The following is a 25025-nucleotide window of genomic DNA, read 5'->3' as shown; positions in this document are numbered from 1 at the left end:
CAGTTTTGTAGAATTGAACTTTTATCTTTTTGTGACCACCACTTTATTTTCCAAGTGAGCACATATCATTTATTCAATAACTCTTCTTGGAATTGCTGTCTAATCACCTTGGAATATATTTTATTTCTATTTTAAGGTCAAGATAAATTGTATTCACATTTTCCTTAAAGGTAAAATAAGATTATGACAAAATATTTTTGCTGCATATATTTTGTACCCTTTACTCCCTGTTGTATTCCTTTTGGCACCTCTTCAGTTTTATGGTCTTCAACAACACACACTAAGTATGTTTCTAAGCCAGTTAAGAGGTCACACTTTTATTTATGAAGGGGATTAAAATTAAATGTCATGCAGATGGTTCTTTCCTGAGAATACACATTAATGCTTTGAAGTCTCAGTGTAATGTACAAGCTACAGAACAACAACAAAAACCACAGAAGAAACTCAACTATGTTCCTTGTGAACATTCAAAAACGTTTTTCAGCTCTTAATAATTTGGGGAATGGCTAAAATGAATGTATTCTGCCAAATGGACCATCAAACTCTCTTACAAAATAAAACGGCAGAAAAGCTTTACAAAATTTCAGATGTCATTAAGTACAGAAGCCACACCATTCTAAAGAACATGTTTGGGCAAAAGAAATCATGGATATGTCAGTACCAAAAATACCTAAACAAACTTATTAAAGGAAATAAAATGTCTAGGTCCTAACTTGTGAAATACAGAATCTATCATAACACATACAGCTGTGGGGAGTCTTGTAATTTTCATGTAAGTGAAAATGAATGTAAAATTTGATGATATATTAATCAGGGTCCATTCAGCAGGAAAAAATTACTACCTAGTAATTTGAAGTGAGAGAGATAAGAGGTGTGATAAAAAACTACAGTGAATACTTAAATTTAACAAATTGATGATCATATTATTAATTTGTGTATAGATAATTAGAGTCCTATGGCATTGCCCTACAGGCAAGAAAGGGAATCTAAACACCCAGCATACAGGAAGAGCTGACACACAGAGCAGCTCTGCTAGAACTGAGATAGTGATCCCAGCAAAGAGGGTGCCCCTTGCTGTGACCGATGCACACCTCTTTGAAGAGAGTGTGACAGGGCTCCAGTGTGGCAGAGAAGCTCACTGAGTGGTCATGTTGCTAAGATTTCCTAAAATCCACTCCAGAAGCCTCCTGTGAGACAAGCTGCCTGGCTGCTGTTCCTCCTTGTGGAACCATGTCAGGTGAACCTGAGAAGAGAGGCCAATTTTGGCTGACTAAAGCAAAGTAATTATTGGAAGAACTGTCTTAAGCATCACGGTCAAAGAAGGAGGAACCAATGTATCACTGAGTGTGTGTACATCTGGCATTAGTGAATGGTCAGCACTAGCTTGAGTCATCCCCAGCCTTTTGTTGTATTCTGATCTGGGCTCATCTCTTATTCAGAAGGAAGAGAATCTTCCAGGTGCAAACAGTGGAGAAAAAAAAAAATTTCCATAAAGCTGTGGATGTCTAATCAATACAATTTTGATAAGTCTTTAAAAGACTAAGAGTTTAAGAAGTATTTGTTTAATAGCATTCAAAGATAAATCTTAGGATAACACAACAGTTTTCACATTCTCTTAATTTGTAGCCTGAATATGCCAATATTTGCTTTTGGTACATTCCACCAAGCCTCAGAGAGATGGAAGAAGGACCAGAGTTCTGGGAAAAACTTAGTTTGGTAAGTAATGAGTAAACTGTATTGTGATTTGTGATCCATGGACTTGATACCCTTTGACTATCGGGCCTATAAATAATTCTGCACTTGTAAGGACCTCTCAAAGATGTAGAGAGATGGCTACTACCGTACTAGAAAATAATGGTATACCCAACAGTTGTAAACATTGTTTACATCTAACAAAATAGCGCACTTGGTACATACAGAAAAATTGGAGGCAATTGTGCTGCTTGCAAGATAATCATTGAACTTATTAGGAGTTCTGATTCCCAGTGAACTGCAGAAAATGTGATCTTGTAACAGGACATGGATTAAATTTGTGTGGTGAAGAGCTAATGCTTTCAGCTATGCTAGAACATCTCTCTGAACTCATTTGGAAATAATGGTTAAGTCTGATAACCTTCTGAAGTGTGCAGCATTCTGTTCTCTTTATGCACAAAGGCCTGCATGTTACTTACAAAGGAAGAGGAAAGAGGCTAGGAATGGGTTTCAACTGATCACTGGATGAAATGTGTTAATCAACACTGCCTTTCCCCTTGGGCCTTGTGTATGAACGGGTATTGAAAGTGAATTTAGGAAATCCCCCCTGCAGATTATGTGCCCATAACCGGAAGCATGAACATTCAGGGTAGGATGCTGCCACTGAATTTAAGCAGCTTCTTAGCACTCCCAAAATAAGCACAGTGAACTCCATGCACCGACCCTTTGCAAAACAGTGAGAAAAAGTAACAAGCGTTTACCGAGTGCTCACTATGTTATGCCCTGGAGATATAAATATCAAAAAACTTGGTCTCTGCCCTTCAGAAGCTTATGTTTAGGGAGACAGTAAAGAGATGACCACAGATAAGTGGAGATAAACTGTGTTTTCAGTGAAAGTGGAGAGAAAGAACATCTACCTCAGTAGGTGACCCCAGACCTCAGTCCTCAGTGATAAGTACAGCTCAGGCAGGGAACAGTTGCGAAGACACAGATTCCAAGGGAAACCACAGCAGGATGACCTGAGGCTCAAGAGGGGAAGACATCAATCAAAGACCACGGGGTTGTGAAGGAGCCTCGATGGATGAGACATGGAATGAGGCTGTAGGCAAAGACGGGCTCACAAGGACTCAGCTCTCCAGGCAAAGAGCTTCATATTTTTGCCAAAACCTAATTAGCAGGAAGAGAGCATTGTGTTGCCGTGAAACTGGGGCTACCTGGAGCTTCACCTCACAGCATGTGCTTTTAGCTTCAGATTATTTTCTGTATCTTAAATGACTAATATGTAAATATTGTACTTCTTGTCAAACCTGAGATCAAATAGCAAAAATGGGGAGAGATGAGTGATTTTATCTGTGCCCTGACCTAGAAAAGTCCTTCATTAGCCATCTCAGGCAGTTAACAATCCTTGGGATTCAGCTTGCATTTTTTCTCACAATGCAAATAGGAAAATGCTTAAGAATATATTTCAGATGGTAAGTGACCGACGAAGCAAAAGCAGGAACCAGGCAGTGGGAGGTTTTAATGGTGTGGTTTCTAGGCCCGTTCTCCACTTTGGTGGGAGGAGGGTGACATTTTTTGGTGGGATGGGAAGAGAAGCTGTTTTAAGTTGCAGAAGATGTGGTTGCTGTCTTTCTCACTGAGCTAGAAATCCTTTCTTGGTGGTTAAAAAAAAGTAGCAAAGAAATTCATTTTGTTTTTTACTGACTCAGTATTGTTTCACAGCCAGGGATCAGAATAACTAGGCAGTTTCATTATATTTATAGGTATTTTTTAACACTTCACTTCCCATTCATAGAAAATGTAAAATTGAGAATGGAGATACAAACTAAAATGATTGAATCCAAGATATTACGTAGTTTTCATCTTAAGCGGAAATTGGACAATGATTGGGGCATCATCTTTTATCTTCAACATCTGCCCACATTTATTCTCTCTGCTGGCTATGATTACTGTCCACCCTTTCACTTCAGAAATACTTTTGTGCCTCTTAGAGCTGGTCTAATATCACACAATTGTAATTGTTATGACTGCTTCTGATAAGTATAAATGTATGTTTCATGAAAATCATTTCTGGTCCTTCACTGCTTAGTTTCCTTTCCTTTTATTTCATTTTATTTTATTTTATTTTACTTTACTATATTTTCATTGTGTGTGTGTGTGTGTGTGTGTGTGTGTGTGTGTGTGTCTGTCTGTCTGTCTGTCTATGTGTGCATGAATTTGGTAAAGGGGAAGCAAGGCATATACATATATATGAATGTTTAATTTATGTGTTTTTGTGCTTACTGTAGCATGAGAATACAAGGATACAAGTATGTGATTTATAACCTGGAGTGTACTTAACGCACATTTGAAATTTATTTTGGGATTTATCTTGCACGGAAAATCACAACAAATAAACAGTAAGACTTGGCCCTCTGATTCAGACTAGTGTCAGGTTGGGCTGTCAGATTTCAGAATCAGGGGTAAGATAAGTCTTCCCTTTGGCAGCAGAAGGGAAAAGGGATTATTTGGTAAAAAATTGGAGTGACAGTGTGTGTGTGTGTGTGTGTGTGTGTGTGTGTCACTGTTTTTAAGAACACAGCCACTCTGCAGTCTGATACTACTGTGACAGTTACTCTGCGACACAATATTTAATCACTGAGTCCCAGTGACTTTTTAGAATGTCCTCCATAAATTCCCTTCTCTGTGATTCTTTCGGCATTTTGGCATCCTGGGTCTTCATTATATCGCTGCCTGGGCTGTCTTTGTCTCTTTTCAGGTCTCTTTGCCTCCTGCCCTCCCTTTTCCATTTTACGTTCTTTACTCCTGCACGTCTCCACCTCTGGCTCTGCATTATCTTTGCTGTCCTTCTGAAAGGCTCCAAATTGCTTCCCACTCTTTGCAGCAGCAGTTTTCAATCTGTGTGATCCAGTGACCACTATTTGTGATAAATCCTTGCAATGTTCCTTTTACTCTTCTGAAATGAAACCAATAGAAAATATGTCCTTCCTATGCATATAATTTTGTAAAGCCAAATAATACCTTATATGTAGTAGGAAAAAAAAATTTAGTTTTTACTAAAATGTTTCACTGTATCAGTGATTGGCCATGCCAGTATTAGAAGTCATGCAGAAATGATAAGATCCTTGCACATACTATTAGTGACACAATGAATCTAAGACATACAAATACAGACTCGTGTAAATGCATCGTGTTGGTGGTGCAAATAAGAATGGTGTAATGATTTTGAAAAGTGGTACATAATTCTTGATAGAGTTCCAAAGAAACTGTTTTTCCTTGCTCGGTGTGTTAGTAGAAAATTTTCTTTATTGGAGTAGACACATGGTATTTGGCATTTCATGTAAAACAGAGTGAAGTTTTGGGCTTGAATGATTATAATCAAGGTTTTCCCCTTGTACATTTCCCATAGACTGTTTGAGTGTTGGACAGGCCATGGGCTAATTCTCCTGGCTCAGTAATAAACTACACATACAGAGCATTGGCTTCTCTGGTCCCCACCAACTGAGTGTCAGTAGCCTTTGCAAACACAATGACACTGCAAACATCTGCCCAGGTTTCTAAGATGCTCCCTGGGAGAACCACTGACCTGCAGGTCCTGTGCTTAGCCTCGAAAGCCCTCCATGGCTGGTCCGAAGGTACTATTCTGAGTCAATCTATTGTGATTTCTAGTATTGAGACCACAGTGCTGTGTAAGTTGCCAGAGGGTTTTCACCAGTTTGCCTACAGGTTAAGAATTAAATTAACCAAAACTTTGTGCTGCTAAGTAGTGCTGATGAATGTCAGCAGACTCTGCTAAACTACTTATGGGCACATACATTTGTACTATTTTTCTGAACAGCAACTTTATAGTACACATGAAATACTTCAGTTTTGCACAATTTTCTCACAATTCCACTTTTTAAAAGTATCCTTTTGAATCCCTTTAAAATCATAAGGCTAAGAAGCTATTCAGAGGTTCATAGGTATTATTTGAATAAATAGTTATTTTCAAAGTAATATTCAACTATATGAGATAGCTAAATTAGAGTATATAATTTATATGCAAATTCATTGTGTTCAGGCAATTTAAATTCCATTAAAAATAATATATTCATGATATATCATAACTTGAAAAAAGATTATAAATCTACCATTATAGTACTAATTTTGAAAAGTTATGTCTGTATATATCTATACATATCTACATACATGTAAAATAATGCATATGTACTTAGACTAAGAATAGATGGTCAGCACTAAAATACTTTCAGAGAAAAAATGTTGATGATGTTTCTTTCCTTTTACATTTCTTAGCAATTTATTAATTTTCTATAATTAATGATACTGCTTTGTGAAAAATAGAAATGAAATAATAATAATAATTAGCTGAAGTATAGAATTACTGACCCAGTAAAGCCAGATTTCCTTGAGTGATTGCTTGTAGAAAAATGCTAGCCAGCTTTTGACCATGAGTACTTAAAAATTAAAAAAGACCTGAGTATTCATCTTAATATTTGTCTACTGTTTTTAAAGTATCTTTAATTATTACTTATAAATGCAGCATGTGCATTTTAAAGACACAAAAAGTATGTTTTTAGGTGTAACTTTTACATTTTTAGTGTTTTGATGTTGTTTTGTTTTTTGAGACAGGTTCTCACTGTGCAGTCCTGGCTGGCCTTGAACTCCCAGTGATCCTCTTGTCTCAGCCTCCCAAGTCCTGGAATTAGAGGCGTGGGCCATAATGCCCAGTTACATTTTTAATTATGAGATCCTATAACCATTTTGTTGTTGTTGTTGTTGTTGTTGTTGTTGTTGTTGTTGTTTTAGGCTGGTCTTGGACTCACTGAGATCTTCCAGCCTCAGGAGGGCTGGGATTACAGGTGTGCACCACCACACACTTCTAGTACCACAGAAAATTGTGTTGTTTTGGAAATCATGATTATATAGTACCTGATCAGTTCACAAATTCTTTTGTTACATGTTCCCATACATAGTATATAATTTGTCACTCCTTTTTTTTATCTCTATCTCTGTCTCTGTTTCTCCTTCTAAAACACATACACTGCACTGGTTTTAAGTTCAAAGGCATTGCTGTGATGATTCCTAGTGAGATCTTCAACTGGCTTCCTGGGGCTCCTTGAAAGCTTGAAAGCTTCCTGCATTGAGGTAGAGCTGTGCTTTGCTTCTTTTTTTGTACTTTGCTTTCTAAAGCTGCTGCCTAACTAAATTTTTGGTGTACTTGTTTTTTCTGACGCTGCTTTACAGTGATCAGATGCTGAGGGCAGGCAATCGGGGCTGGAATACCAAAATAATCTGCTAACAGAAGCGTCAGAGAATGTCACTGAACTCTCCCTGAGTAGTTTGTTTGCCTCGTTATTACCCACAGATTTGATGCAGTTTTCCTCTTTTGTCAACGTGTCATAAATAATTCTGATTTGTACTAACAAAATTTACATCCTTAAAACTAATTAACAAGCTGTCCTCTTCCACTCTCACATGGTCATTTTAGCTTGTTTATTTATAATATGTATTTTGCTGACCTCCACATTTGTGATGAATGTTTGTCATTTATACTATTATTCCTCAACAGTACGAGAAATCTTCTAGAACTTCCTTGATGGGTTTTGTTGTTTTAGTGTTATTTGGTGATATGATTTGCTGTGCAACTCCAGTTATCTTTAGAGAAAATTTAGTATTGTCCTTGGCGGGTTTCTGATTAGCAGTGCTTGCAGGTGAGATCCCGTCCTCTCGTCTGGGTGACGTGCCTCTGGGGAAGCCTCAGCAGTGTCTCAGCAAGTGCTTGTTGGTGTTGTAGCAGGGCTTTCCTGCCATGTACTTTTCTTCTTTGATTCTTTTTTGCACTTCAAATATGTAGACTCAGTTCTGTCTCACAGTGGTTTTGTATACAGCATAATATCCTCTGAATTCTTTGGTTTATGCATACACGTGTACATAGACCTTGAGAACTTCTGCATATGTCTGAGAATTCTGATTTTCTTTCAAACATTATCTGTGTTATTGGTATATCCTACTACTCATTGGACTGTGAACTAAAAATATATTTCTCTAAAGGCGTAGAAGGTTTTAAAAGATAATTTCAAAACTGAGATCTTTTTTAAAATTTTCATATATAAAATTTTAATATGTTCTCTAAAAACCTTGCTTTTAGTGACTATAACTCATTTTCAAGCTATCTTTGCTTTAAATTTACATTTAAGGAGATTCCACTGTGGAAATTTCTTTTCAATAAGGTATTTCTGAAGGTGAGTTCAGATGCTCCCTTAGTTCTAATAGTTTCTGGAGTGAGGATTTCAAAAGTTAGTAACCAAATTTCCTGTTTTGTAGATCCCATATGTTCTTTTTCCACACTACTAAAATCTAAGATAAAATGCTATTCTTTTATTCATTCTTTCAAGGAGAAATGTTATGCACCGTTTGTTAGACATTCTTGTGTCTTCCACAGTTAAGGGCCAATCAGCTATTAAATACTTCCTTTGTGTTGCTGGCCTTCATAAATAGGATAGGATACTGTGTTGTCCTTTTGGCTAAAGGACAGCAGATACTTTGTATGTTTTGTAACTTTTATGCTTATCTTTCTTCCCAAATTATTTAGTCATACTCTCTCTACATAGACTCCATTGGATTTATAAAATTTCAACCAAGAAAAAGTTTTCACCAGAAATTTTATAGGATATGCATGTACAATGGAAAGTTCACAGTGAATTCACAGAACATATTTTTTTTAAAATTTATTAGAATGTGTTTGTGACACAATTGAAAATATTTGTTATGGGTATAGATACACATATCAGTTTGATTCAGTTTGGTAATCCATATTTGTGTAAGAATTTCTCTATTTTTCTAAGTTCTATAATTCATTAGATAATAGATTTTAAAGTAGTTTCTTGTAACACTGTACTCTGGGTTTCAGTGATGGTGTTGTGATTTCACCTTTCTCATTTCTAAGTAGACTCACGTAGACTTTTTTTTATTTTGGAAGTTTGGCTAATGGCTTATCAATCTTGTTTATTTCAAAGAGCTAATTCTTTTCATTGACCATTTTGTCTCAGTTTCATTAATTTCCACTCTGATCTTTGTAACTTTCTTTCTGTCAATTTTTATGTGGATTGCTCATTTTTCTAATAGCTGAAATATATCATTAGGTTCCTTATTTACATTCATTTAGTTCTTTTGATATGTACATTCCAGCTGTAAGCATCCCTCGTAGAACTGCTTACATCGAGTACCATAGTTCCATATTGTGATTCATTATCATTTGATTGTTGTAATGCTTAAAATTTTCTGATTTTTTTCTGTGCTACATTGGTTATTCAATAATGTAATATTTAATCTCCAGGTGTTTGTGTAGTTTCCATAGTTTCTTTTGCTTTTGATATCTTTTTTAAATTTTGAGTTTGTTAGTACCTGTGTTTAGTATATAATGTTTACATTCCTTGTGTGGAGTTAGTACATGTACATGATACATCACAAATAATTCTTTTAATTTTCTTCCTTATCCACCTTCCATCCTTGCCTATCCCTCCATCCTTGCCTCCCCTTCCACTATCCATCACTTGATCACTTTCCCTTTTGAGAAATATCTGTCATCCTACTTCCTATATCTTTGATTCGCTTTTTAATTATACTCTGGGTTTCTCATATAAAAGAAATTATGTAATGTATAAACTTGTGTGTCTGATTTATTTCACTTAGCATTACACTCTCTAGTTTCATTCAATTTCCTACAGATGACAAGTTTATCTTTCTTCATGGCAGCGTAGTACTGAATTGTATGTAAATACCATATTTTTATCCATTCATTCTTGAATGGACAAATTACAAAACTTCTGTAGAGGAAAGGAAACAACCAACAGAATGAAAAGATAAACTACTGAATGGGAAGAATCTTCAGAGGACCTGTGTCTAAAAAATGTAATGAACACCAAACTACTAGAGCCCTCTCAAATAGAAGACCCAAACAAAAAATAGGCAAGCAAAATGAATCAACATTTTGCAGTTGATTTCTAGCTTTATTCCCCTATGATGTAATAGTTCAAAAGAGATTATTTCAATTGTGCATTTATTTATTTATTTATTTTTAATTTTATTTAAGGAGAAAAAAAAGCAGAGAAAGGGTACAAGTTATACAGATATACAGAAAAAAATAAACAGTAGGAAATCACTAGTTAATGGATTACATATTGACCTAAGATATGGTATACTTTGAAAAAATTTCCATGTGCCTCTGAGAAAAATATGTTTTCTATTTTTGGTGGATGAAACAACATATAGATATGTGTTAAAACCATTTTTTCAATGATGTGGTTAAACGCTGATATTTCTTTGCCAATTTTTGTCTAATTGACCACCTAAATTGTGTAAGGATATTGAGGTCCCCAGCTATAATTATATTGCTGTCTGTCCATTTATCTTTGATAGTTTTGTTTCATGAAGTTGGGTATACCAGCATTTGGTGCATAGATATTTACAGTTATTATCCCTTCCCATTGAATTGTTCTCTTTAACAATGAATGCACATAGTGGACATCTCTGTCACAACAGGATTGAAGTCTGTTGTGTTTGAAGATAAAATCACTGTCCCTTGTATTTTTAGGTACCTCTTGCATGAAATATTGTTTTCCTTATCCCATGACTTTTCTTTTGCTTGAAATGTGTTTCCTGTAGGCAATGTATGGTTGCAATTGCTTTTTTCATCCAGTGTGGCACTCTGTCTTTTGACTGGCGTATTAAGATCATTGACACTAAGAATTATTGTAGCACGTTCACTGAATCCTTTCATTGAATTATTTTTCTAGTGTTGATCTTTTTTATTTTTTCTTTTTGTTTAACCACTCTTTCAGTTTGCTGAAAGATTTGGAGCTTTGGTTTGACAATTGGTTTCTTGAAAAACTATACTTGAATTTCTCCTGACTTTTAAAAATTGTTCTGAGAAATTTGCTAAAATTCTTATAGGCCTGCCTTTCTAAATAACTTGCTGTTTCTGTCTAACAGTTTTTAATATTATCTCATTTGTTGAACTTGAATTTTGATATTGATGTACTATTGTGAGATTCTTTCCTGATTGTGGCTATTTGGGGCTCTGTGTGCCTCATGTACATGTGTATTGAGTTCTTTCCATAGATTTGGAAACTTCTCTGCTATTGTTTCATAGAATATATATGAAACACTTTTCTGGTCTTTTTCTAATTTTTCCTTCATTCCTAACATTCTGATTTTTTTGAGTCACCTCCAGGTTTCATATTGTCTTGTCAGTTTCAGAGTATTATTGAGTTTAAGAGCTTATATCTTTGATTTCTGATGTTCTCATATTGGTGAAATCTGCTGCCTCTGCTTTCTTTTGAATTTTTCTCCATATTTCTGTTTACTTTCTTTTTATAATTTCTAATTCTTCACAAACTGCTTATTCCTATCTCGTATTGTCTTGTTTAACTTGATATATTTCTTTTTAACCTCATCAAACATTTTATTAGTAAAATCTTTTATCTGTTTAATAAAATAATCTTTAAACTCACTAAATATCTTAAGAATTTGCTTATGTGTTTTTTCTTTCATTTCTTCAAACTTTTTAACCATTTTTAAAGATTTTTGGCCATATCATCCTCCTCTTCAGTGCTCATGAGATCATCTTTTGCAGTATTAATGGTTTGTGAAGGTATCTTTATCTTTTTGTCTTAAATCCTCACATTTCTATTGTTTTTGAGCTGTGAGTTGAGAACAAGATAGAAACACTCTTTCACTGTTGTGGAGATCTCTTCAGTTAGAATCTGTCTCCTTGTGATGTCATTGTGTTTGGTTGTATTTTATTGTGCCCCTCTTCCATCTACTCAGCATGATATTGAGGGTCTTTTTAGTGTGTAACCTTCTTTTGGGAGCTTGATTCCCTCCATGACATAGACAGGAGAAAACATCCTTAGTAACATTGACGTCAGAAAGACAAAATCAGACATTGTCATACAGTAAACACCAATTAACAGCTATGCCACTACTGGTAATAGCAAACATGTTAGTAATGATATTAGAATCAAAGACATAGACATAACATTAAAACCAATAAAAGCAACCTCTGTACTGCCATTAACAATAGAAAAGAGATCTATAAAAATAGTACAAAGGCAAACCAAATATTAATACACAGTAAATATCTACTAAATATAATAACTATACCACCATTAGCAGTACAATTCAACAATAATAGCATAGAGTCACCTAAATATGTAAAAGTTAATAAAGCTTAATGATAATAATTATAAAATGGAAGGGATTGGGAAAGAGAAAAATGAGAGTAGTAAAGTTTTAGAAAAGGAATGAGGATGAGAAAGATGAGAGAAAAGTGAGAGAACGAATTCAATTGAAAATAAAAGAAAGCTAAAGCAAGTATGTTAAAGTAGAAGGAAAAATAAAAGAAAAAATAATGAAACAGTGAGAGAGGAGAAAAGTGGAAAAAAAGAGACCCCTTCCCTAGAAATAAACAAAGAAAGTAAGAAATGAAACCAATGGATTCCTCCCTGGGTTTAAGTGAGTGATTTCTTTCTATAGCCTGCAATATTAGAATTCATCTGATTTGAGAGGGATAGTGACTCACTAGTTGATCTTATTTTGTCCTCTCCCCATCTTTTTTGGGTGTGAATGCTGAGTCCTGTGTCCCCTTTCTTCCTGGGCAGGCTCAATCAGTGGTTTGGTGTCTGAATTAGGGCTACATTCACTCTAGCAGCTCTTACTGTTTGTGCCCTTTGTGCATGCCAAGTCACAACTCTCTGCACTTTGTGTCAGTGGCTGGGGGTTCCAAAGTGCCCCTTCCCTTGTTCCAGATCCCTGAGCTCTCTCGGCTGTGGAAGCTGCTGAAGCTGAGGCACATCAGTGAGTGTGGACACCACTGAACTCAGTGCTAGAAGCGGGCAGTGAAGGTGGATGGGGAGTTAAGCAGTCCACTGGACTTAACGCCAGCATTTTCCTACCCAGATCCCTCGGAAACTACATGTGATGGACCTGGCTTGTCACCACAGAAAGTGGGACTGCTGTGTCTGTCCAAGCCTGAGCTCAGGGCTGCTAAAACTTCTCAGGAGGTCTGTTACTAACCCTCCCCTCTCTGCGACTGTATTTTGTGGCCATCTCCCAGCCAGTCACAGTGATAGGGTCACACCAGAAACCCTGAATTGTAGTTGTTCTTTGACTTCTGATTCCCAGGAATCTTAAACAGTTAACCCTTTTCCCCAATGACTCCTGATTTGTCACTCTCAAATGTAACACATGTTGCAGTGGATTTATTCTCCAACTGTACCCTGCCGTGTGGAAGGAGTAAGTCTCTCAGTGTAATCCCACACTGTAGTTGCAGTTAAAAATAACCATGATTTTTCTTGGAGCTAAGCTGCTGGGCTGGGTTACTTTTCCTCCCTGGGTCCCGTGACCCTCTGCCGGTTTAACACGTGTTTGTGAAGACAAGCCCTCCTGCGTAGGAGCCAGAGTTAGTATTCTGGACTGCACTCCCTTTTTTCCTGTGTGGTCTTCTGTTTCTGCAGTTTCTTTGTGATTTCTGGTTTTCATGTCAACTCTTTCTTGATTCTCAGAGCTTTAGTCTCTTGCTCGTCTCTTCCTTGTTATTTTTCAGCTGTTCTGATTCCAGGTCTTAGAAAGGCTGTGATAGGCTACTGGATTTTATTCAGCCATCTTTGCCATGTCCCAGAATTCTCTTTTTGAATCATTGTTATTGGTTAGTTGCCTCTAATGCTTTTTAAAGTTTAAACATGGGATCTTCATAGGTAACATGAACTCCCTATGAAAGCCAAGCAAGTACAGGTGTCCTCATTAAAATATTTTGTTAAGCTTGTCTTTATTTTTCTCTCCTGAGTGTAACAAGCCCTCTCTATTTTATTTATGTTGAACTAAGCTAATTTATTGAGGAAGAAGTTCGGAACTTGGCGTTTTTGTTGAACACTGAATTTGAACATAATGAAGCTAATATCTCTCTACAAGATGAGGCTGAGTTCATGAGTCTTGGTCAAGTTGAGGCTGGCTCTTAAAGAGGGCATTCCATGTAGGTGGCCTCTTGCACCCCAGCATGGCAGTCACCATTAGTTCACCAGGGACTGGATGAGCCACTGGACACTCTCGGCAACAATGATGGCCACAGCTAATGGTGCATTTTGCAGATATGTTTCTGTACCTTGGATCTGCTGTTCTAGACACTAGCAGGAGTTCTGAGTGTACACTGCTTTATGCTGGAGTGCTGCTGGCTCTGTGTATAACATTTGTATATGAACCATACTCACTACTTAAGTTTTCCAATTTCTTAACTCTCTACTGATGTTATAAGCGCCAACTAAAATAATGCTGAATTTCTAAATATATGAAGGTTAATATTGAGGAAATGTATGATTTTAATTAAATATTTGTGGAATGCTTGCCATTCTCTCTGGTTATTATTTAGTTTACTCATTCAAGAATGGCAACCCAAATTCCTATATAAGCTAGACAAATAGCATAAATGGGGAAGGTAGGCTGGGAGCAGTACAACAGAGTGTGGAAGGGATTATGGTAAACTACAGAGGTCCGGCCTCAGCTACAGCTAAAGTAGCCTCTATTCCTCTTCCAAGTGGGAATTTAGGCCTGGGCTATCAGATCTTATTCTTTAGGAGGAGCTAGAACTGATGTATTTGTATCAACTGTCCTTTGTTTTTAATGTTTTAAATGCTGGCAAAATTATTTTAAAATTTATGTCTGACAATGGCATTTGACTTTCAGGCTTCTAGTGCGCAACTCTTCCCTATATTTATCTTTACTCAATTCTCTGTCTTTGTGCATGTTCTATGCCCTACAAGTCCCTCAAGATGAGGATGTGTCTCTTCTCTGTATTTGTTTTCCATGACAGCTGAACCACTGGCCACCAGCAGCCCACCTTCACATCTCAGGGAAGCCTGAGCTCTGTGTCATCTACCAGAAAGAGAAAGGCACTGTCTCCTAATTGCCTGAAGAAAAGATGCTTTAAGGACTGTAACCTAGTTACAGCCCAGTTAAGACGCACAGATGTATTTTTTTCTTGTGTTTTCTCTCTTTTCCACCCCAAAAGGAGATTGACCTCTAGCATTCAAGCCTCTCCTAAAATTCATGTGCCCTGAAGGTATCTCTTTTCTTAGATTTTCTCAAAGCTTAATTTGACCCATGAAGATATGGCAGAGGAAACAGATGCAGTTGTAGAACAAGGAGGAGAGAAGCATGATAGAGGAGAGCAGAAGACAAGAATTCCACACTGGGAATCACCTTTGGTTGCGCTGCTTTGGTTATCCTGTGGTGGTGTCTGGGCCTGGGGTGTGTGTGTTGTGCGCATGCGTGTGTGCCTACCTCTCTGTGTGTGTGTGTGTGTGTGTGTGTGTGTGTGTGTGTGTGTGTGTGTTGTATTAGTAACAGACTTTAGAACTTCTGCCCATATTCTGACCAGGAAGGATATAGCATAGCTGTGTATACCAAGAAATTATATTGCTTCAGCTCATATTTCATTGCCAACAAGGATGGCCCAAGGTCATCAACATTAGTATTAGCTAAGAACCCCAAAACCTCTGCAGAACCCTTGGTCCTGTGGGAACCATAATTATGACTAAGGTTGACTTCCATTGTGACCCAGTAGGACAGTAGCTTGAGGTTTGATTTAATCTTATTTAAAAGAAATAAAATACTGTGACATTTCTTGCACACCTGAGTTTATGGAGCAAAATTCATACCCACAACACAACCATTAAGGAAATTGCTCTGGACTGGAGGCAGTATTTATTGTTGCAAAGTAAAGAATAGAGCCTGTGATGAATTTAAAAAAAAAAAAAAAAAAAAAAGTGCCCTGTCTGAAACTCCTTTGCCAGTGCCAAACCTGCCCCCTGGTGGCGCTTCTGATCATTTCTTCCTTCCTAGCTAGGAAATAAATGCTCAGCACAGGCTGAAGATGCTGTTTGAACCTTCCGGTATTACAGCGTCAGAGCCCTGAGGGATCCCCGTTTCTCGGTACCCAGGAAGGCTTCTGAGTCAAATATTCTCCATTGGCCCAATTGTTCTTTCTTTTTACTTCAAATATAGTCTTGCTTCTCTTCATCTTTGCTTCAGAGGACGTCAGATCCTCGTCGCTGCAGCAAACATCTCCATGTTTACTTTTGCTGGTCTTTTCTGCCTAGGAGTTGATCCCCTATGGATCTCACCACTGCCTCCATCTTCTCCTCTCCCCACCTCTCTGCTTCTTTCTACTTTAGCCTTCTTTCTCAAGGTTTCTTTTTTTTTTTTTTTTTTTTTTTATCTAATATAATAATGCTCCCCTCAATTGGTAGGCATGCCTTTGACAAAGGAAACAGATGGCGACATTCTCCCATGACGTTGTGTTCTCCTTGGGCTACTTCACCTTCTCTTTCTTTCACTATGCAGAGGAGGAAAGCTCCACATGTCTTCCCCTGTATGATAGTGCTCACAGTTCATGTATGCATTCCCATACTTGTGGATGTTCAGGTCTTCTCTACTGTTGTGCCACTGTAAATAACACAGATGTCTAGAAAGAATGGCCAGGATCAAGAAAACTACCAATAACAAATGTTGCAGAGGCTGTGGGGGGAAAAGGAACTCTTCTGCATTGTTGGTGGGAGTGTAGAATGGTGTAACCACTGTGGAAATGAGTCTGGAAGTTCCTCAAAATGTTGGGATAGGAAGTCCCATTTGACCACTTCTGGGCATTTGCCCAAAGCTGAAAACATCATACCACAGTGATATAGGTACACTCATGTCTATTGCAGCACAATTGTGATAGCTAAATCTCGGAAACAACCCAAATGCCCATCAACTGAGGAATGGATAAAAAAGATGTGGTATTTTTGTACAATGGAGTACTACTCAGCTATAAAGAAGGATCACATTGAGGCTTTTATAGGTAAATGGAAGTGACTTCAGATCATACTTAAAAGTGAAATAAATCTAACTCACATGTGTAAATACCATATTGTCTCCCTAGAGTAAGAAGCTTAAAGAGTAAATAGATACGAAATCTTCAATAAATATTTTGAAAGGGTAAGAAACTCTCAAAGGGGAAAAATAACTCAGAGAAAAGGAAAAAAGAAAGAAGGGTAAAGAAAAAAATATATAAATTTGTATATACACATAGGATAGCTAGGATGATTGTACTATACTTCTATTAGTTCTTGGAACAAAACAGTTAACATTATAGGATTAGATCAATTTTGCATGTTTATATCTGGTAATCTGAGTAACTCTTTTGAAAATAACTATGCAAAATAACAACCTTTGCTATGTTCCTACCACATTGTTTTGAAAGCCTATTTTTATTGTTTGGGGCTCTTCGTTATTGTTATTTATTTGTCTCTTTTTTCTTGTATTTTTTGCTTGCTTTATTTTTCCTTCTGGTGTAGAAAGGATAGATGTGCATGTATAGGCTTATACATGGCTAGAACTTCTCTTAAAGAGTTTATAAGAATTGAGTTTATTATGTGTGATGGTATGAACAGGTATTGGTAGCCATTGTTGATTTCTGTCCTCTTCTTTTGAAGTCCAATAATGCTTTTATTCTTTGTTTTGACTGGTTTTAGTCTGTTTTCCATTATTTGATTTCAGTATGTATGAAGATATGGGCAACTATTTTGAAGAAAACAGGAGACAGTATGGTAGCCATTGTTGATTTCCTATAGTCTGGTTTTGAAGGTTCATAATGCTTTCATTCTTTTGTTTTTATTGGTTTCATACTATTTTGTTTTGTTTGAATTTGTTGTGTGTAAATGAATGGACAACTATTTTGAGGAGAACAGAAGACATCCTTAGCCACTGTTGATTTCCTGTTGTCTTGTTGTATTGTGTTGCTTGCATTGTTCTGTTCTGATCTGCTTTGTTCTGTTTTGTTTTATTCTCTTTAAAAAAAAAAAAACAATACAGATGAACATCTTCATGCAGACAACCCACTTTTGGCCCGTTTTTTTACCAGACAATTAAAGTGCTATAAATGTAATTGCTAGGTGTCAGTGCCTGAATATGGGTATATGTTATTACTTTTTAGGAAGTTTATATTCATTTACAATACCACCAATAAAGAATGAAGACACAGAATTCAACCTAACCACGGTCATATTGGATGTTTTCAGTGGGGCTGTAAAGAGTTATTCAGAAAGGTGAAAAATTCTATCCCAAGTTTGTGTGTCTTTATGCAGCATTAACTGTTAATTCCCTGTGTCTTCATTGCTGATTGTGTTTCTCTGTGTATTCATTTTCTTTGTATCTTACATATTTATATTTTGGGATCTAATGTTTTTATTATAAATTTGAATGTGCATGTATGTGTCATTTGGGCTTTAAAACTCTGCCACATGAAATGCAAATATTGTCTTCAGAATAATGTACTTTTTATTTTTTCTTTTTTATTGTACAGAAGTTTTAAATTTTTTATGTATTCAAATCTGTCAGTCTTTTCCTTCATGATTTATTCCACTGCTTCAAAGCTGAGGTCTGTTCTTTCACAAATCTGATAAATATTCCATTCCATCTCCTGCTGACTTTTCTGTCACTGAATTTCCTGTGTTTAACTCTTTAATCCATGTGGTGGATATTTTTGTGTACAGTATAAAACGTGGCTCTAACCTGATGTTCCTGTAACTGTCCAGTTATTTCAGTTGGTTAATTCTTCCTGCTACTTTCATTATAAGACTTTTTGAATTAGCACATATTATATATTTAAAAAATATGTTATTCCATTTCTGGACATTGCAATGTATTGTGTTGATTTGTATTTGCATTTTTATGCCAGGAACAGAAGACTTATCTTTTAATTTTAAACATTTTTATTAGCACATGTTTGCAGTATATACTGATCACATTCACTGTTGGAAGTTGGTACAGGTGCAGCCACATCTGAATCCTTTTGCAATCCCTTCCCCTTGTCACCACACACCCTCCATCTCTTGATCCCTCTCCACTTTGTACAAGGCCTGTTTCTCTATTTCCTATTATTTATTTATTTTTCTATTTAATGCATTTATACTTTCAATTTGTCTTACAATAGAAACCATGCAATATTTAGGCTTATGTGTCTGATATATTTCCTGTAACATTATGATTTCAAGATGCATCCATTTTCCTACAGATGACTCTCATTTATGCTTTTTTATGGCATGGACCCCACCAAACATTTAGTTTTTATAAACTGTGCTGTTATAAAACATGAGTCTGCATAAACATGTCTTCAACTTTGTCAGGAAGATCCCTAGAAAAGGAATAGCTGAGAAGAAAGGTAGTTCTAACCTCAGTTTTTATAAGAATCTCCATTCTGATTTCTATAGTGGTTGTACAAGTTTACATTTTTCCATTCTCATCAACAGTATAGAAGAGTTCCTTTTACCTGCAGGCTTGTCAGAGTTTGCTTTTATCCAATTCTTGATGGTAGTTGTTCTTTTTTGGAGTAAGGTGGATTCTTAATGTTGTTTTAATTTGTTTTGCCTAATATCCAGAGTTGTTGATTTTTTCCACGTATGCATTGGCCATTTGTACTTCTTCTGAGCAGTGTATATTCATTTCACTTTACTGGGTTTTTTGTTTTGAAGTCTATTTTCTTTGAGTTCTTCATGTATTCTGCATATTAGTCCTCTGTGAAGTAGTTGGCAAAATTTCTCTTTCATAGTCTGTAAATCGTTTCCACAGCCTCTTGTGAATGATTCATTCCCCCAAGTTGGCCCCACAGTGTAGCATCTTTTTGAGTGTTTAGAAAAGATGGAGTCAAATGAGAGAACAGAGAAAGAGACAATGAGAATTTACCTGGGAAGGAAATACCTGATAAAGGTTTGCACAAGGTTGATTATTGTAATCCCTGTGTTATAACAAAGTTTCCTCATTATGTTAATGATAATTTTGATAGGCAGGGATATGAAACAGTGGCAAACCTGTCACGTTAGGGTTAGCCATATTGACTTTCAGTCTCCCAGCCGGGCTTTGCTATTGTAGACCACAACAAAAGAAAAGAGGAGAGAAGAGCAGAACAGAGCAGGGCAGAGAGGAGAGGAGAGGAGAGGAGAGGAGAGGAGAGGAGAGGAGAGGAGAGGAGAGGAGAGGAGAGGACACGGGAGGGGAGGGGAGGGGAGGGGAGGGGAGGGGAGGGGAGGGGAGGGGAGAAGGGAAGGGAAGGGAAGGGAAGGGAAGGGAAGGGAAGGGAAGGGAAGGGAAGGGAAGGGAAGGGAAGGGAAAAGAAAAAAAGAAAAAAGACAGGGCCACTTGTTCAGAATTTCAAGATTATGATAGCGGAAGATTAAACCCAGAATGCAGTTCTGAGATTGGGGCCTCGGGCCATGCAGGTTCTATCCCAACAAAGACTGCCCTGCTGCTGAGTGCTCATGCTGAGTGCTGATGGCTGATATTCTTACTGCCTTTTGTTTCCCCACACTGTTATTACCTCTTAGTAGATGTATAATAAGTGCTTCCTGAGTGATTAATCAGTAAATTAAGGCATGAACTGACGTTATCCTTTTGGGTGACTTACATGCTAAAAGAAGTTCACCAGACACACAGTAGTTCTGACCTTTCTTGTCCATCTCACCTGTGCAAATGTTAAAAATATGGCTTCTTATCCTGAGATTGTGATTGGGTTTGTGTTAGTGATGCTCTGGGTCATCTTTTTATGCAGCTTCTTGTGTCTCAGAAAGGCTGGAAACCGTCGCTTTTTATGAATGATGATCCGTGTAGGAAATTCTAAGGTAAGAGTGCCAACAAAGAAGACATTTTAGGGGAGATGCAATTCTGGTGTCACCACGAAGAAGACAACCTCCACGTTATTATGTGAAACTAGCAGAGTTGGTGTTGTAAGATGCAGTTTGGTGGTGTTCTGTGGGCCAAATCACCATTGGTTTAGAATGAAAAAAAAAAAATTGCAGGTGCCACATCAGATAGCTAAGCCTCCCTTAGCTTAGTTTAGATGTCTCCTACTGTCTATCCTAGAATCATGTTGTCTTATTTATGAAAATGTATCACTATTACGATAGCCCAGGAATGGCACTGCCTCCTTGTTTGGGGAGGTAGGCAGTGCCACAGCAGGGATTGCTTTACCCAACTGTACTCTCACTTGTCTAATGCAGAATGAGTAATGTTTTTCAGTGACCCCTGGGGAGCTAGTTGTCTGGGTGGTAGATGGTGGAACAGTTAGTGAAGTCACTGCTAGACACATCGACATGGGAACTGGCAAAGCTTGGGTATAAAAAGATGATTAGAGATACATAATGCTCACTTGAATCTGCCCAGCCTTCCAAACATGTATATTGAGCAACTATTTTGTGCTACTTCCCCTTCTAGGTGATTGAGTCATGTTCCCCTTGTCAAATAATTTCTCTAGCCCAGTGCTCGTCAAGGGGCTTAGAAAAATTGTAACTGGAGACTGGGGTTTTCTGAAAAATAACAGAGGAGATCAGTAACTCTACATCGAATTTTTGGAATAAGAAATTGGTTTTAAGTTTGAAATGCAGCTTTCAGTTTCATTTTTCTTGCACTCATACATTGGAAATATCAACCTGCAGAACTCTCTCTGAACTAGGATTAATTTTAGTCTAAACACAAATCATGCCTTTGAAATTAATTTCTACTGTGTGTCTTTTTAGAGTTCAAACAGAAAATGCCATGGATCTGAAATCTAATACCATAACTCTTTTAAGAGAATTTCTTTGATTGTCCAAGTGTGCCATTTGATTTTTTGACTTCCTATACAGTAAAATCATTTTTTCTGTTTCACTCTTTTGTACACAAACAGACCTTTCTGAAATATCTCATTTTACGCTCCCTTTTTTGAACATTTTGACATGCTCAGTCTTCATATTTTCAATTAGATAAAGTTTGATGTTGGCTTAATATTTAGGTAAAAAACAAGGATAAGATATAGAGTTAAAAAAATAAACATTGCCCCATTTTCACTTGCACGCACACAAAAACCTCACTAGTACAACAACTAAAGTTCAAAAAGCAGTGAAATAAACATATAAAACCACAGGTTCTATGTTTATTGGAGTTGGGGGGGGGGGAGCTGCTGATCCTGAGTGCCTGAAAGGACACTTAGAAACTTGCTACATACATGTGGTAAACTTGTGGTTTGTGCCTCAGAATTCACCAAATCAATATTCTCAGAGTCATCTTTAATGCAGCAGGTTGGCCTGGAACTCTGATGGGCTCTGGCTGCCTTCTCCCTGGAGGCTTTGCTCCGAATTCTCATTGCTAGCCACAATAAAACTTCTCTTAGTAATGCACAGTGTGGTAGAAATTTGACCTGATGTAGGAGACCCCTAGAGCTGTATTAGATGGGTAAATGAGTAAACCTGGCATGCAATTCAAAATTTACATCCAAGGTCTCTTCATTAAATGCCTATATGCAAATTGATGGTGTTACATCTTTTTTGAATGGCAAAAGAATCTAGTCGCAGACATGTTTTTATGGGCAGTGATCTGCATGGTAAATTTTAATCCTCATTTTGCCAATTTGAATAACTGTTGCTTATATTTTTATTAGTCACTCATTTCTGAATACTACAGCACAGAAAATCAGACTTTTACTTTGTTAATCAATATGAGAATGGCTTGTAGTTTTCCTATGTTCTCCCTTCCTTATGAAATGATGACCCCAAATCTCTTTTTTGTTAATATAGGTGAGACTTCACTATCTATGCATCACCACCAGTTATGTATTAAAAACTGTGTATAGTAAAATTCTGAGGTGGCATGGAGGTACATGCCTGTGATCCCAGCACTCAGAGGCAGAGGTGAGAGGATCACTGTGAGTTTGAGACCAGCCTGGGCTACACAGTGCACTGAAGGCCAGCCTGAACTGCACAGAGAGAGTCTGTGCCAAAAGATAAAAATTCTGAAATTAGAGAATACATTCAAGACAAAATCATATTACCGAAGACTCTGTTTGCTTATAAAAATTATTCTAAACAATGTTCTTTCAGCTTCAAAAGCTCCCAAAAAACTGAAAAAAAAAATCCAAAAAACCAAACAAAAAAATCTTTGAGACCTTGTTAAAGACACAGCTATTTCAAATCTGCAAAGTGTTTGGTAGTTATTGAATGTATGTGATTTGTAAAGTATATTGATTACTTAGATTTTGTGTATGGTTTGCTTTGAAGATGATGTATAGAAGAGGTATGAAAGAGTAAGTTTGAAGAAGATATTGCTGGAAGTGGTTTTAGGCATTTCAAGAAGATGGTATTAGCAGGAGAGCCAGCTGCAGGCAGTCTGTTGGTAGCCAGAACTCAACATAAGGACATAAAGAAAAGGTCATGACTGGGAATAGAAGTTGAAAGTTTCCCATGGAGAGTGATCTAAGTCTCTGCAAATGATACTTAGAGGAAAGTGAAGAGAACCAAACAAGTCCTTGAAAATGCTACTTAAAGGAGGGAAGTAAAAGCAAATTTCTTGAGAACATCTAGTGATAAGGTACAAAGAGTTTGAAGTTAGAGTTAGAAAATAGCTGGAGCACTACAAAAGTTTATTTATATGGAAAAGAAAGAAATATATCTTAAGGTTGAAAATGTCTATGAGGGACAAATATGTATTAGAGGAGGTTTTACAGTTTCATAAGTGAGTGTAATTTTCTTTCTAATACTTATAATCTTCTTTGAAACAGTGAATTGTCTTTGCTGACATATAACTTATTGCCGCAATGATATTGTCAGGCAAACAATCACAGAATTATAATTGGACCATATTACAGGCACATGTGCAGGGAGGGAGAAGATGATGCAGCTGGCTAATCTGAGCTGAATTCAGAGGAAAATGGCTCTCTGCCCTGTGCATCTCTTCTTTTTTGAAAGTTGTGACTATCTACTGGAAGCTTGTTATTATGAAAAAGATAGAAGGACAAGATCATTGCAAGAGTCTGTTCATATCACATTTGCTAATACCTCATTGGCCAAATCGTGTAGATAAGCCCAACACTGAAAGGTAGTAGGTACTGTGCTTTTCCTTAGCCACTGCTAGCCTTATAGTCAAATGCAGTGTCAGTAGGAAATACGTTACTCCTGTCTGTGTCAGAGTCCCATCCTGACACCCACCACTTAAACACAAGCTTATTTTGGCCCACAGTTTCAGTCCATTGCCATCAGGCTCCAAAGCAAAAATGGCATATTGGAAAGGCGTGGTGAAGGGAAGAAGTGCTCAACACGTGGACATCCAGGAAAGGAGAGAAGGAAGGAGCCAGGGAGGGAGATCTACACTTCCCAGACGCACACTGGGTAAACTGCCACTTCCGACCATGCCCCTCATCCTAATAGTGCATTAAATTATAGATTCATCAGTGAATTAACTGACTGATGAGTATGGCGCTCCCATGACCCAGTCACCTTCCAAATCTGTGAAGCATTGGGGAGACACTTTAGATGTAAACCACAGTGTATCCCATGGAAATAAAAAAATGGTGATAAATATTTTTAAAAGGTAACCAAACCTACGAAAAATAAAGAATGACATACTTTGGGCATAATTTAAATAGACAAAATGTGGAATAATGAAACGCAACAATTTGAAATCAAATTTTGGAAACCCAGTTGAATTTAATTCAACAGCTACTTTGTACCGAGCACTACAAAGCCTGTGGAGGAAAGCAAAAATATCTGGCTACCTCCACCATGATCTGTACTAGTAGAAGTGGAGTCCTATCATTATGCTTCTTCTACCACTTGACACAGTTATGATATTATGGTCCATGAAGTGCAATTGGTGGGCCAACTCTCAATAATGTAAAACTCCCTGAAAACTGCAAGAGTGTTTAGTAACTGTAAAAACCTGGATAGGAAAGCGCTTCGGGAGAAGGCTGAATAGATTCTAAGTCAATGACTATCATCTTCCACTGGGATCTCAGGGAAGTCTGCATCAAAATCTAGTATTTTTGTACCAGGTTTTAAAAAGTGCTTCCTTATGGCAAAGACTCTACAGGATTCTGACTAAGAAAGCACTAAAAAACTACAGTGGAGTCTTCCTGCACAGGGTCACTGTGAAGGCATTTTCTCAATAACAATAATTCAGAAACAGTCCATAAGTTATAGAAGGCTAGCATTTATTTTTCATAACACTTTTTGAACATTATTACAGTATCTTTTACTGTGCGATTGCACCTGTGATACCATTTACTCCTCTCTTTCACACTCTCCAAAGTAGGTTATTCCACTGTTACCCTCTAAGTTCCTTGCCCAGTGTCTCATGTTAATCAGTTACTGCTGAGCCAATCTGATGCTCAAGTTACCATGCCTGGTCTCTGCGATTCTTGGTGAAGGGAAGAAAAAGGGAAAAAGATGAAACACAGAACACAGTGTAGGTAGCTGAGATTTGACAGTAGCAGAGCTGGA

At 37.2% G+C, this 25025-nt stretch overlaps 1 protein-coding gene across 7 annotated transcripts in view; it reads left to right on the top strand.

The window, feature by feature from the left end:
• Positions 1-25025, top strand: part of Gadl1 (glutamate decarboxylase like 1) — a 183150-nt gene that overhangs the window by 112554 nt on the left and 45571 nt on the right. For 6 of the 7 annotated variants that reach the window (XR_010050090.1, XM_063257081.1, XM_063257082.1 and 3 more), the window contains one exon: positions 1627-1716. The exons of the other annotated variant lie outside the window; for it this stretch is intronic. Coding sequence is in view for 5 of the 6 variants with exons in the window: in XM_063257081.1 (XP_063113151.1) it covers positions 1627-1716 (90 nt within the window). In the remaining variant the exon portion in view is untranslated. The remainder of the gene's footprint in view (positions 1-1626; positions 1717-25025) is intronic. 7 annotated transcript variants of the gene reach the window in all.

The sequence above is a fragment of the Cavia porcellus genome, unplaced genomic scaffold (genome assembly GCF_034190915.1).
Source record: "Cavia porcellus strain 051 isolate PalLab524CR breed Dunkin Hartley unplaced genomic scaffold, mCavPor4.1 scaffold_10, whole genome shotgun sequence".
NCBI classification, from domain to species: domain Eukaryota; kingdom Metazoa; phylum Chordata; class Mammalia; order Rodentia; family Caviidae; genus Cavia; species Cavia porcellus.
Note: the sequence above shows the minus strand (reverse complement) of the source record. Positions and strands in the feature narration are given on the sequence as shown.